The 14,664-nt window shown below is 40.6% G+C and overlaps 2 protein-coding genes across 10 annotated transcripts in view; one reads left to right on the plus strand and one right to left on the minus strand.

Moving 5' to 3' along the window:
• Positions 1 to 1,181, minus strand: part of arv1 (ARV1 homolog, fatty acid homeostasis modulator) — a 36,185-nt gene extending 35,004 nt beyond the window's left edge. For 8 of the 9 annotated variants that reach the window (XR_007262826.1, XR_007262825.1, XR_007262824.1 and 5 more), the window contains exon 1: positions 949 to 1,123. Coding sequence is in view for 5 of the 9 variants with exons in the window: in XM_048600719.1 (XP_048456676.1) it covers positions 949 to 1,041 (93 nt within the window). In the remaining 4 variants the exon portion in view is untranslated. Of the gene's footprint in view, positions 1 to 948 lie in introns of all 9 variants that reach the window. The other variant, XM_048600722.1, reaches the window with a different exon arrangement.
• Positions 1,182 to 1,323: 142 nt separating this feature from the next.
• ttc13 (tetratricopeptide repeat domain 13) overlaps positions 1,324 to 14,664 on the plus strand; it is a 59,414-nt gene continuing 46,073 nt past the window's right edge. Inside the window, exon 1 of the mRNA XM_048601371.1 lies at positions 1,324 to 1,533. Coding sequence (XP_048457328.1) covers positions 1,344 to 1,533 — 190 coding nt within the window. The 5' untranslated portion in view covers positions 1,324 to 1,343. The remainder of the gene's footprint in view (positions 1,534 to 14,664) is intronic.

Below are 14,664 nucleotides of genomic sequence, written 5' to 3' on the forward strand. Positions count from 1 at the left end.
GACTTACCCTTTTGTGTTTTGTCAAATGCCTGTCCAAATACAATTTTTTTTTTAATCTGAAAAGGAACAATGTAGAGTCATAGTCATTGGATCATACAGCATGGAAACAGACCCTTTGGTCCAACTCATCCATACTGACCAGATATCCTAAATTAATCTTGTCCCATTTGCACTTGCAAATCCCTCTAAACACTTTCTATTCATATACCCATCCAGATGCCTTTTAAATGTTGTAATTGTACCAACCTCCGACACTTCCCCTGGCAGCTCATTCCATAAGTGCAATGAAGAATCAGTGAGCAAAATGTTAGGACTCCCCAAACTTCTTTTTCTACACTGGCCCCATTTTGAGGCTTTCACATTATCACAAGGAAGATGGGATTAGAAAGGGCAACTGGGTATCTTTGGGTTGGCATGGACAAGATGGGCCCAATGGCTCCCTTCTGCATCATTTCTATGGTTCCAACTCGTTTCAGTCCTAATTTAGCACTCCTGATACTGAGACTGTGCCCTCTGGTCCTAGACTGTCCCATGAGGAGAAACATCCTCTTAGCATTTACCCCATCAAGATCCCAAAGAATCCTATATTTTTCAGTGAAGTCACCTCTCATTCTTTTAAACTCCAGTCAGTAGAGTCCAAACCTATTTAACTTCCACTCACAAGACAATCCCTCCATATCGGGGATCTGAGTGAGAACTGTGAGGAGCTGGTGGAAGAGACCTACTAGTGCAAGGTGCTCTGTGTACCGACATTAGTGCACAACGCAGAATTGTTATAAATTATCAGAGTTCCACTTGGGGGTCTCACCCTGTGGGAAGACCCTATGCGGCGGAAATGGAATCCTTCAGCACACATGATGGGCTGAACAGCTTGTTTTAAACAGTAGCAATTCTACCTGATTCTAGAGACTTGTTTTTTTTTGAAGCTGGCTAAGAGATTGCACTTACACAGATGGTTATCTTGATGACGCCGTGGCTATAGTCCCTGTGAAGTTCTTGCGCCTCCTCATTGCACTCCACGCACCGATAGCACACCGCCATTCTGGCCAACAGCCGCTCACTTTTTAAAAACTCGAGCGCGAGGCCCACACCCCCTCCTCACACACACCCCAGCTCCTCGCCGTTGCCAGGTTACCAGCCCATGCGTCGGAATCGTGACCGTCCAGCGGGGTGAAAGCGTCGGAAGACGTCACCCGACCCCTGCCGGGAGATGTAGTCCTTCCTTCCAATGAACAAACCGGTGTCCAAGCTGGTAGAACTACATCTTCCAGAGGGCACCGCCGTGGCACATCCCACCCCAACCTCATCGTGCGTTTCCCAAAGAAGCAGACCCGCAGAAAAAAATGGCACCTGCCAGTCAGTCAGTCGCGGTGGCCGTCGTTGTTGCTCAACTGTTATTGTTTTCCCAATGCCGCTCGGCCTGGGCCGAGTACTTTTCTTCGCTATTGTCCTTTAATAGCAATAACCATCTGCAGAAGCAAGGCTGTGTTATGCAGTCTGAATTTGGAAAATCTGAAGACTTCGTGGAGTGCGGTGAGAGATTGACTTTTTATTTTTCTTGCCACGTCCTTTTTTTTGTACGGTATACAGTGCAAGTTTTTTCTGACTTCCGCATCCGCGGTCAGGACAGGTAGCTGCTAAGTCTCTCTGGTGATTGGATCCATGTAGGGTTGTATTTATGGAGTTATATTTTTAAAAATATGTAATTGCGGCACATTCCGAACACTGATTATTATAAAAGCTGTTTATAGATTGCTCTTTTGACAATAACGAATGGTTCAATTTTAATGATGGTTCAAGATGTATTTTTATCTGTTCTTTGTGCACTACTTATTTCCTCATACATCGCAAGAACAACAGTTTAAGCCTTTAATGTAGTAAATATGACATCAAAGGTCTTCACACGAGGAATGGGGTAACCATGAAAAAGTTACTGGAGGTGACCAGAAGCTTAAACTAATAAATTTTGTGAAGGATTTTGAAGGTGAGGAAGGAAACAGGAAGCTTCAGGCATTTACAGAATGAGTTGCAGTGAGGCCAGCTATGGTGATTTAAAAAAAAATCAAGAACTCGCCATCAGAAAAGTTCGTCATGACCTTAAGATCCTTGATAACATTTTGGCATCTGCTGTCAGGATATTGCAGGGTTTGAACAATGATTGTATTGATTTTGGAGACTTTGACCTGAAATGTGTACACTTGGAATGCCAGGAAGAATACTTATACTTTGTTCTAGATAGTAAATTTGGCTCCAATGCCCTAGAAGAAGATTGACATTATTGCTGTACCCCTGTACTGGAAATTTAACTGTGTGTAAACGTCAGTAATGTGGGAAGAGCAGCAGTGTTTGTCAATTTTGTTTACTACCTCTACAGTGAATGATTGATGTTGACTGATAAGTCTGTCACCTGTTTGGTATCTATATTCTAGAAGCACCACACTCACATCAAATTGTTCATAAACCATTGTCATTTGTTTCCATTTCAGTAATGTACTATCACTTTCAAATTACATTATTGTTCTGAAAGTGATACAATGACCTATTTATGTAACTTTTCAAGTTTCTCTGCCTTTTGTAGTCTCTTACTGTCATGGGATACTTTATCTGGTATGCAGATTTGTGCCACTATTTCTCCATGTATGAGTCTATTTCCAGGTCAGTTGTGCAAGCTCACAGGACAGCCATCAGAGATGAGAAACCAGTTTTTTTCCCCTCTCTAATCTAAGCAGTTGAGTTGCACTCTTTGCCACCTTGGTTGAGTGTGTTTCCTGGAGCATTCTGCATCAACACAAAAAAGAAAGACTTGAATTTACACTTGTACGTATTGCAATCTAAGGATATTCCAGAGCACTCTAAAACAATGAATACATTTCACAAGTTAATGTTGGAACTGTAGCAGTTGAATTAAACATAACTAGGCCCGTAAACAGCAATGTGACAATGAACTGATGATCTGTTTTACTGAAATTGATTGAGGGATAAATATTGACCATGTTGTGGGAGAGAGAATGTCTCTTCTATTTTTCAAATAGTGTCATCGGATGTTTAATGTATATCGAGCACAGCAGAACAACTGTGTAATGTCTCATTTGAAATGTACCTAGTAACATACTAGAATATGAGGGGGAGACTTTTTTTTACACCTTTGATTTTACTTTCTAAATTAGCTGAAAGGAGACGTGAGGAAAGGAACGCAAACATAACAAAGAATTGCTTTCCGTCTAACTCCCCATGATAAGTGCTTGTCTCCTCATCAGTATTACCCGCAGCAACGTCAAACTTTATGCCGTGATGATTTGGGAATATACTGTGCATTTTGGCAGGTGAAATGCCAGGAAATGGTTGGTGTTGATTCTCATGCTATCCGATCTGTTTCTCATAGTGTTTAATTCAGCACCATTCACTAGTTGTATTGATTGAGATTTCTGTCCAAACTGGTTACCCATAGCTTTATCTAGAGGTCCTGGTAGGTACCAACTGTATCTTGGGCATATCCTTTTTGACCAAACTGAAAAGAAGTCATTAAGTGTCCCAATGTGGGTTAAATTTGCTCTATGTAAATGAAAGATTTACTTCCTCCACTGTCAGTATCAAGTCGTGAAACACATTTGTGGCAAAAAGGCAGGAATGGGCATTTGATTGCCATTTAATGTTTAAATCCACATTTGCCATTGCCGAATTACCAGTGGCTATCTTGTTTGAGGGTAGTTGTAGTGGTAGATAGATAAGTGATCTCATAGGAGTTAATGCAGTTTTCATTTCATTTGCTTGATGCTGGAAGTTTGTAACTCAACAAACCCTTTATAGATTCAGTTATGCATTAGCTGAGCTGGACAAGATTATTGTTATCTGGGAAGTGGTTGTAGCAGCAATGCCTGCTTAAACATCGGGGGAACCTGGAGTATACTAGTCGTTGAATTTCTCTTGTCTTGGCCCAGGTAACCGTGTTATTTAGTGATCCAGTTGTGGTCTTGACTGAATAAGGGAAGTTGATCAAATGTTCAGTGATAGTATATTGCCTGAATTCAGTTAGTTTATCTTCGGAATCACTGCACAAGTGTATCAGCTCTATGAATGTATAATCAAGAAACATGAGTAAGCCATTCAGCCATTTGAGCTTGCACTGCTATGCCATAAGATAACGGCTGATCTGATTTTAACCTCAACTTTACATTCCTACATACTCTTAAATCTTTCACTTGCATGGTGGTCAGTAATTTATCTACCACAGTCTTAATACTTAAAGGTTCTGCATCCATTGCCTTTTGGGGCAGGGAATTGCAAGGACTGTCAATGCTCTGGGAGAAAATGTTTTTCTCATCTCTGTCCTAAATGGACAAACCCTAATTTTTAAAATATGACCCCGAGTTTTAGTTTCTCCCACAGCTTTTCCACATTCATCCTGTTCTGTCACCTCAGAGTCACCTCTGATTCCTATAAACTCCAGAGGATACAGGCCAAGGCTGTCTAAAATTACTCAAAAGGCAATCTGCACATTTCATGTATTAGTCAAGTAAATCTTCAGTGAAGTGCTTCCAGTAAATTCCTTTTGTAAGTACAGTGACCAGTTCTGTACTTACATCCTGTGCAAATGAAGCATGAATACTAAAGAATACAGGGAGGAATTAAGTACCACCACCATCACTAAAGAAGTAGGATTAGATGAACTAATGGGGCTAATGGCAGATAAATCCCCTAACCCTGATGACATGCACTCTAGAGTCTTAAAAGAAGTAGCTACAGAGATAGTGGATGCATTGGTTGTAATTTTACAAAAATTGCTGGGTTCTGGAGAAGTACCAGAGGATTGGAAAATTTCTAATGTGACAGCCTTTCTCAGAAAGGGAGAGAGGCAAAAAGCGAGTGATGATAGGCCAGTTGGCCTAACATCTATTATTGGAAAAGTATTGGAATCCATTATTAAGGAAGTAATAGCAGGACATATAGAAAATCACAATCTAATCAAGCAGAATCAGCATGGCTTCATGAAAGGGAAATCGTGCCCGACTAATTTATTAGAGTTTTTCAGGAAGTCTCAACCAGTGTGGATAGAGGGGAGCCAGTAGTTGTGTTGAACTTCCAGAAGGCGTTTAAAAAAGTACCTCACAAAAGATTAAGTTACAAGAAAAGAGCTACAGTGGTGAAGTAGTGTATTGGCATGGATAGAGAATTGGCTCACGGGAAGAGAACAGCAAGTGGGGATAACGGGTTCTTTTTCAGATTGACAACCTACGACCAGTGGGGTTCCACAAAATTCAGTGGTGGGGCTGCAACTGTTTTTAATACATATTAATGACTTGGAGGGAGGATGTGAATGTATGATAGCCAAATTTACAGATGACACTAAAATAGATAGTAAGGCAGATTGTGAGTAGGATGCATATAGTTTACAGAAATAATGTTAGTTTAAGTAAATGGGCAAAAAGTTGGCAAATGGAGTTTAATATGGGAAAATGTCAAATTATTCATTTTGGAAGGGAGAGCAAAAGAACAGAATATTATTTAAATGGAGAAAAATTGCAACACAAAGGGACTTGGGAGTACTTGTGCATGAAACATGGAAGGCTAGCACACAGGTGTAGTGGGTAATCAGGAATGCTAATGGAATGTTGGCTCTTATTTCAAAGGAGTTGGAGCATAAGAGTAGGGAAGTCTTACTGCAGCTGTACGAGGTGCTGGTGAGACCACATTTGCAGTACTGAGAGCAGTTTTGGTCCCTTTATTTAAGAAAAGATATTGTTTCATTGGCAGTTCAGAAAACGTTCATGAAGATGATCCCCAATATGACAGATTGTCTTATGAGCAAAGGCTAAACAGTTTGGGACTCTACTTAGTGGAGTTGAGAAGAATGAGAGGTGATCTCATTGACACACAGATTTCTTAAGGGTCTTGACAGGCTAAATGCTGAGAGCGTGTTTCACATCATGGGAAAGCCTTGGACTAGAGGGCATATTCTCAGAATAAAGGGGAGCCAATTCAAGACTCGGATGAGGAGGAATTTCTTCTCTCAGAGGGTTGAGAATCTTTGGAACTCCTTGCTACTGAGAGCTGTGGGGCAGAGTTCTTTTGCATATTTAAGGTTGAGATAATGAAATTCTTGAATCAAGGGGAGTCAAGGGTTATGGGAAAGGGCAGGAAAGTGGACTCGAGGAATGGCAGATTAGCCATGATTGTATTGAATAATGGAGCAGGCTCGAGGTGCCAAATGACCTACACCTGTTCCTATTTCTTATTGTCTTATAACCTCCATACTCTTGCATTCAATCCTGTTGCAGTAAAACAGAACATTCTATTAGCTTTCCTAATTACTCACTGTGTCTGCATACTAACCTTCTGCAATTCATATGCAAGGACATCCAAATCGCTCTGCATCTCAGAGCCCTGCAAGCTCTCACTATTTAGATAATATGCTTTTTATTCTGTCTGCCAAAATGGACAATTTTACATATTCTCACATTATACTCCATTTACCTTATCTTTGTCCGCTCGGTTAACCTGTCTATATCCCTTTTGTCCTCTTCACAACTCACAGGCCTGCCTATCTTGGTTCATCAACAAATTTAGCTATCATACCTTTGGTGTGTTTACCCACATCATTTATATAAATTCTAAAGAGTTGAGGCCCAACACTGACCCCTGTGGCACACCACTTGTGGCATTCTGCCAGACTGGAAAAAGGTCCCATTTATTCCTGCTTTCTGTCTCCCATTAGCCAGCTGACCTTCTATCCATGCCAATATGTTACCTCTAACATTTATTTTCTGCAATAACTTTTGATGTGGCACCTGATCGAATACCTTCTGGGGAAATCTAAGTACAGTACATATACTGGTTTTACTTTATCCACAGCACAAGTTACTTCAAAAAACTCAAATGAATTAGTTAAATGTTAGTTTGTTATGATTTCCCTTTAACAAAACCCTGTTGACTCTGACTGATTACCTTTAACTTATCCCCAAATGCCCTGTTGTAATGTCTTTAATAAGAGCTTCTAATATTTTTTCTGTGGCAGATACTAAGCTAGCTAGTATGTAGTTTCCTGCTTTCTGCTTCCCACCCTTCTGAATAAAGGAGTTACAAAATGTATTTTCCAATCTAAAGGAACCTTCCTGGAACCTCTGGAAAAGTAAAGCCAATGCATTAACTATTTCACTAGCTACTTCTTTTAAGAATCGAGAATGAATTATGTCAGGATCCAGGAATTGTCAGCTATTAGTTCCAACAACTTACTCAGTATAGCTTTCCTGGTGATTTTCTTGAGTTCCTTCCTCCCTTTCAATTCCTGATGTACAGTTATTTTTGGAATGTTACTCATATCCTTTCTAGTGAAGACTGAAACAAAATAATAAAGAAAAAATAAAGAAATGCAGTCAATGGAGCATAATTGCGGACACCGAGATGGTTTGAGGTGTGTATACTTCAATGCTAGAAGTATCAGCAATAAAGCGGATGAACTTAGAGCATGGGTTGGCACTTGGAACTACGATGTTGTGGCCATTACAGAAACTTGGGTAACTCAGGGAGAGGAATGGTTGTTGGAAGTTCCGGGATTTAGATGCTTTAAAAGAAATAGGGAGGGTGGAGAAAGAGGTGGGGGAGTGCCATTGCTAGTCAGGGCGAGTATAGCAGCTACTGAAAGGCAGTGCGAGAATGATATGCCTGCAGAGTCAGTTTGGGTTGAAGTCAGGAACAAGAAAGGAGCAGTCACTTTGGGGTTTTTTTAACAGACCCCCTAGTAGTTGCAGAGAAGTAGAGGAGCGGATTGGGAGGCAGATACTGGAAAGGTGCAGAAGTCACAGGGTTGTAGTCATGGGTGACTTCAACTTTCCAAATATTGATTGGAAACATTTTAGTTGTAATAGTTTAGATGGAGCAGATTTTGTCCAGTGCGTTCAGGAAGGATTCCTGACACAGTATGTAGATAGACCAACACGAGTAGAGGCCACTTTGGATTTGGTGCTTGGCAACGAACTGGGCCAAGTATTAGACCTGTTGGTAGGAGAGCATTTTGGCAGTAGCGATCATAACTCTGTTTCTTTCACAATAGTCATGGATAAGGATAGGTACATACGACAGGGTAAAGTTTATAATTGGGGGAAGGGTAATTACAATTCAGTTAGGCAAGAACTGGGTAACATAAACTGGGAACAGATGCTATCAGGGAAGAGCACCACAGAAATGTGGAGATTGTTTAAGGAATGCATACTGCATGTGCTTGATATGTTTGTCCCTAGCAGGCAGAGAAGATGTGGTCGAGTGAGGGAGCCATGGTTCTTGAGAGAGGTTGAACGACTGGTTAAGAGGAAGGAGGAGGCTTACGTAAGGTTTAGGAAAACAGGAATGGAAAAGGCTCTAAAGAGATACAAGTTAGCCAGGAAGGAGCTGAAGAAAGGGCTTAGGAGAGCTATAAGGGGGCATGAGAAAACCTTGGCGGAAAGGATCAAGGAAGACTCCAAGGCTTTTTACACGTATGTGCAGAACAAGAGAATGACCGGAGAAAGGGTAGGGCCGATCAAGAATTGTAAAGGGAATTTGTGCACAGAGCCTAAAGAGATAGGAGAGGTCCTTAATGAATACTTTTCTTCAGTATTCACAACTGAGAGGGACCTAGTTGTAGAGGAGGACATTGTGAAACAGGCAGGTAGGCGAGAGGAGGTTGATGTTAGTAAAGAAGATGTGCTATTGGATCTTGGGATTCATGCTCACAGTTCCCTGAGAGCTGCCACCCGGGTGGATAGAGTTGTTAAGAAGGCGTATGGTGTGTTAGCTTTCATTAATAGAGGGATTGAGTTCAAGAGCCGTGAAGTTATGCTCCAGCTATACAAAAGCCTGGTTCGGCCACATCTGGAGTATTGTGTCCAGTTCTGGTCACCTCATTACAGGAAAGATGTGGAAGCGTTGGAAAAGGTGCAGAGGAGATTTACCAGGATGTTGCCTGGAATGGAGGGAAGGTCTTATGAGGAAAGGTTGAGAGAGCTAGGGCTTTTCTCTTTAGAACGACGAAGGATGAGAGGTGACTTGATAGAGGTGTACAAAATAATCAGAGGTATAGATAGAGTAGACAGCCAGAGACTTTTTCTAGGGTGGAGGTAGCTTTTATGAGAGGACATAGTTTTAAAGTGAAAGGAGGTAGATATCGGGGAGATGTCAGAGGTAGGTTCTTTACTCAGAGAGTGGTCGGGCCGCGGAATACATTGCCGGAGAGGGTAGTGGAGTCGGCCTCATTAGGGGCATTTAAGCGGTTATTAGATAGGCATATGGATGATAGTATAAGGTAGCGGTGGAGGTTAGATAGACCTTAGGTTTCAGGTAAAAGTTCGGCACAACATCGTGGGCCAAAGGTCCTGTACTGTGCTGTACTGTTCTATGTTCTATGTTCTATCTGTTCAATATGTCTGCCATCTCTTTATCCCCCATTACTGATTCCTGAGACTCATTTTCTATAGGACTGACAGTTACTTTGTAAACTCTTCTTTAAAAATATCTGAAGAAACATTTCCTATATGTTTATTATTTTTGTCCATCTTTCTCCCGTACTCTAATTTTTCCACTCTAATTAAACTTTGAGTAATTCTTTGCTTTTTTTATGTTCTGTCCAATCTTCTGATGTGCCACCTATCTTTGCACAATTTGAGTTTGATACTTTATTTGACTTTTTTTAGTTAATCACAGTCGGTGGGTCCATCTCTTAGAATTTTTCTTATTTGTTGGACAGTCTCCATTGGCGCTTTCTGGAATATACCCTTAAATGTTTGCCAATATATCTCTATTGACCTATCTCTTAATCTAAATTGCCAGTTTACTTTCAATAACTCTGCTTTAATGCTGTCGTAATTACCTTTGTTTAAATTCAAAATATTACCCTCGGACCCACACTTCTATCCGTCAAACTGCATGTGAAATTCAGTTATTTCATGGTCGCTGCTACTCGGGTGGTCTCCCTGAGGTCAGTAATTAATCCTATCTTGGTGGACAAAACTAGTTTTTGTTGACTGTTCCCAAACCTGCTGGATTTGGGTAAAGGTGTGTCCTGGTTTGAACTCTGTGGGTTTTTAAAAAAATCTGAAATCAATTATTCACTAAACAAATGGAGGCCAAGATTCTGCAGTTGAAACAAGGGTTAAATGAAGCAAATGCTCAATACTATTTTAGATAGTCATCTATATTCTAATACTCAGAAACAATGCAAGTTAAACATGACTGTAAGCAAATTGTCTGTTATAAACTATGAATTACTTATTAAATGGCAGATACAACTAAGACATATTATAAATTGGCTCTGCAGTCCATTTAGTCTGTAGGTTATCAATATCTGCCACATAATTCTTTCAAAGAGAAGAACACAGAATTTCAGCTGCTCTCTGTTAGGATCAAGCCTGACTCCAGGTTACAAGCAGTGCACAACCAACCTGAATTTCATGCATACAATTCATCACCAAAAATGGCACAGGTCTGCAGAATTTGCTTAACTATTTCTGCATGACATGGATCCAGCAATGTTAATTTCTTGTAACAGAAAGTGTTGTCGCAACTATATTTCTTTATTCTCTGCTTTTGGGTTTACCTGCTGGAGATTGTACTGCACTACTGGACACATTAGTTTCAACTGAGCTTGAATTAATCTGTGTCCTATTTTCTGCTTAGTGCCAGATTCAGTCTCCTGAGAAGTTTTAACTTCCTTTGAAATTGCAAGTGTCTGTTTCCTCATCTGTCCCCTTTCGCTTCAAAGTCAGAAGTCACACGATACCAGGTTGTAGTCCAACAGGTTTAATTTGAAATCACAAGCTTTTGGAGCACTGCTCCTTCATCAGGTGAAGTCACCTGATGAAGGAGCAGTCCTCTTGAAATGTTCAGTCTTTTAGTGGGGTTTCACTTGTATTAATAGTTCTTTACCTAATTGTGATTTCAAATAAACCTGTTGGATTATAACCTGGTGTCGTGTGACTTCTGACTTTGTCTAACCCAGTCCAACACTGGCACATCCACATCATGGCTACCCTTTTGGTTCCTCATTTCACTTAGGGTCAGTTTCAAAAAATAGACACAAATCTCAACTAAAGATTCCATCACAGCACCTACTGACAGAGAGAAATCAGGTGTACTGAAGCCACCTGCATGGATTTCTTGATAGTTTGGAAATTCTTCAATAATAATATGCTTGTGTTTTATTAAAGTCAGCTGCCTGAAAATGAACAGTGCTTTTCAATCTTTTTTTCAACACATACTATCTTCAAACCTGTCACTCTGCATTCTTCAAGTCTTACAGTAGGAATTGAGCTCAAAGAGTAGACTGACACTCTACATGATAATTAGTGGGGAATTGCTGTACTTTCAGGGATGGTGTTCAGCCAAAGATTCCCTCTGCCCTTTCAGGTGGATGTAGACATGTGGATAACACTACATAGAAAAACAACCAGTTATTGTTCCCCCAACAAACGAGTTATCCAGCATTATACACTGTGCTGATTGTGACATTGTGCAGTGAGCAAATTGTCTGTCACATTTCTTGCATTACTACGATGATTAAACTTAAATAGTGAGGTCTTTCGTGGAGTCTTGGTAGTCACCCTAGCTTGAGGCTACTGGGCATGGGTTTGAGTCTGACATGCTCTAGAGAGGTGTGTCATAATACATTTGAACAAGTTGAATAAAAAATCTCAAATTTTAAAAAATAATTAATTGGTTTTTAAGTGCTTTGGTGGTGTCTGATTATAAAAGCCTTGTAGATGTTCCTACATGCCAAGGAGTGCAACATTAAGAAGGCAGTCTGCCACCACCTTCTCCAGGACAATTAGGGACTGGCCGATGAATGCAGAGCTTGCAGGTGATGCCCAACTCCCACGAACAAAATGTCATTTTTCTTAGCCTCCGTTTAGCATGTGAACCTAAGCAGCACCAGAGGGCAATCGATGGTACTAAAAGTTTCATTTTCTCTCCACTTTAATTTACAATAGAGCATACAGTTTATTCTTTTAAATCTACTTCACATTGACACTCAGTGAAGGACATTTTATAGATTAGCCTCTTGAAATGTTCAATCTTTTAGTGGGGTTTCACTTGTGTTAATAGTTCTCTCCTTAATTGTTCAACTGATCCCAGTTTTAAATAGTTGAGGCACATGGAATCAAGGACAGTATAAATAGAGGCATGAAAACAAGGAAATTGTGGTGAACCTTTCTTCACGTACTATTCATTCATCCTCACATTGGAGAGTTGTGTCCAATTCTGGGCACTGGACAGTAGGAAGGATGCAAAGGTATTTGGGAGGATGGTTCTGGGGATGAGAGACAAGTTACGTGGATTGATTGGAAAAGCCGTTTTGTTCTCCTTAAAAGTAGAAGGACAGGAGAAGATTTCATGGGAGTGTTCAAAATTATGAATACAGATAGAATCTCTTCCTATTGGTCAAAAACTAGTTGACTCCAATTCAAAGCGGTTAGCAAAAGAACCAAAGTGACACTTCTTACACAACCTGCAGTTATGCTCTCGAATCGTGGCTTTCAAAAGGAATTACTTAATTATCTAAAGGGAAAATATGCAGACTACAGTAAACAGACAGGAGTGGAGCTAGCTGGACAGTTCTTGTAGAGAGTCAGCACTGGCAGAGCAGGTGGAATGGCCTGCTTCTGTGCTGTTGCCATTCTATGATTGTATGAAACAATGACTGCTGTTTGTTAAGATGAAAAATACTGTGGAAATCTGAAATAAAGATTCAAGGTGCTGTAAAAACTGCACAATGGTGGTAGCATCTATAGGGAGAGCGAACTGGGCTCTGAAAAAGATCATACTGGTCTCAACATTAACTCTTTCAGTATCTGCAGATGCTGTCAGACCTGCAAAGTTTTTCTAGCATTTTCACTTTTTGCTACACAGTTCATTTGCTGTTAAGTCTTTTCATGCTTTTGATATGAAAATGTAATGAGACAATATATAAATGCAAGTTCTTGAAATAAAACTGAACATATTTAAATGTTTTGGCCTATTTTGTGGAAATGTTTTAGTGTGTAATCATATGAATCTGTAAAATAGCAATTTTTTAAACTGTGTCCCTACATTACTACCATTTTCTCATGCTAATCTAGACTGAATTGCTTTGCACAATGACTTACTTTGCAGTGGCAGATTTGATACTGAATAACATGGCATTATGTACCAACAGCACCCAGCAAATAGCAATGTGATATTGTTTGAAGAGGGAAATTTGATCTCTTGAGTTTGTAACATGGATCTTTAGTGTTCAAATGCACAATCAAGGCAGAGTCCCGTATCTCTGTTTAATGCTTGATAGTGAAATCAGCACGCAGTACTGTATAGCAATGCTGTCCTCATCTATGAAGTTGGAGTCATAAGGCACGGAAACAGGCCCTTCAGCCCAACTCATCCATGCCGACCAGGTTTCCTCAACTGAACTAGTCCCATTTGCCTGTGTTTGGCCCATATCCCTCAGCTCTTCCTATGCATACGTCTGTCCAAAAGTCTTTTAAATATTGTAATTGTATCTGCCTCTACCACTTCTTCTGGCAGCACGTTCCATATACGCACCACTGTCTGTGAGAAAAAGTTGCCCCTCAGGTCCTTTTCGAGTCTTTCCCCTCTCACCCTAAATATATGCCGTCTTTTGCGTTTCCCTATCCTGTGGAAAAGACCTTGGCTGTTCACGTTATCTGTGCTTCTCATGATTTTATAAACCTCTATAAGGTCTCCCCCTCAGATTTTTACTCTTCGGCGAAAAAGTCCCAGCCTATCCAGCCTGCTCTTATAACTCAAACCTTCCAGTTTTGGTAACACTCTTGTAAATCTTTTTGTCACCCTTTCCAGCTTAATAACATCCTTCCTATAGCAGGGCGACCAGAATTGTATGCAGTGCTCCAAATGTGGCCTTACCAATTCTTGTATCACTATAACATGACATCCTAATTCCTGCACTCAGTGCCCTGACCAATGAAGACTATTACATCTGTAATTTTGGTAATGAACAGATTTGACTTTCGTTCTACTTCGTATCTCTATGAAAACTTTATCAAACAGGTTTTTCAGATCCACATTAACTCGGTGTTTTTGGGATGCATTTTATCATCACACACACAGAACACATAGTATCCCTACAGTGTGGAAACAGGCCCTTCAGCCCAACAAGTCCACATCGACCGTCAGACATCCCACCCAGACTCATCCCCCTCTAATCTACACATCCCTGAACACTACGGGCAATTTAGCATGGCTGATCCACCTAGCCTGCACATCTTTGGACTGCAGGAGGAAACCGAAGCACCCAGAGGAAACGTACGCAGACACAGGGAGAATGTGCAAACTCCACACAGAAGCCGCCCAAGGGTGGAATCGAACCTGGGTGCCTGGGGCTGTGAGGTAGCAGTGCTAACCACTGAGCCACCATGCCACCCCATCCTTGTGGTCTTTTGTGAATTGAAGTAACCCATGGACCAAATACTTAAAAACCAAAACAATTGCAGATGTTAGGAATCAGAAACAAAAACAGAAATTGCTGGAAAAGCTGAACTGGGTTCTGAGGAAAAGTCACTGGACCTGAAATGTTAATTCTGATCTCTCTCCACAGATGCAGCCAAACCTGCTGAGCTTTTCCAGCAATTTCTGTTATTGTTTGTGAGTAAATATTTAAAATATATTAGGACACTTTAAAAAAAA

The sequence above is a fragment of the Rhincodon typus genome, chromosome 9 (genome assembly GCF_021869965.1).
Source record: "Rhincodon typus isolate 14 chromosome 9, sRhiTyp1.1, whole genome shotgun sequence".
NCBI lineage: Eukaryota > Metazoa > Chordata > Chondrichthyes > Orectolobiformes > Rhincodontidae > Rhincodon > Rhincodon typus.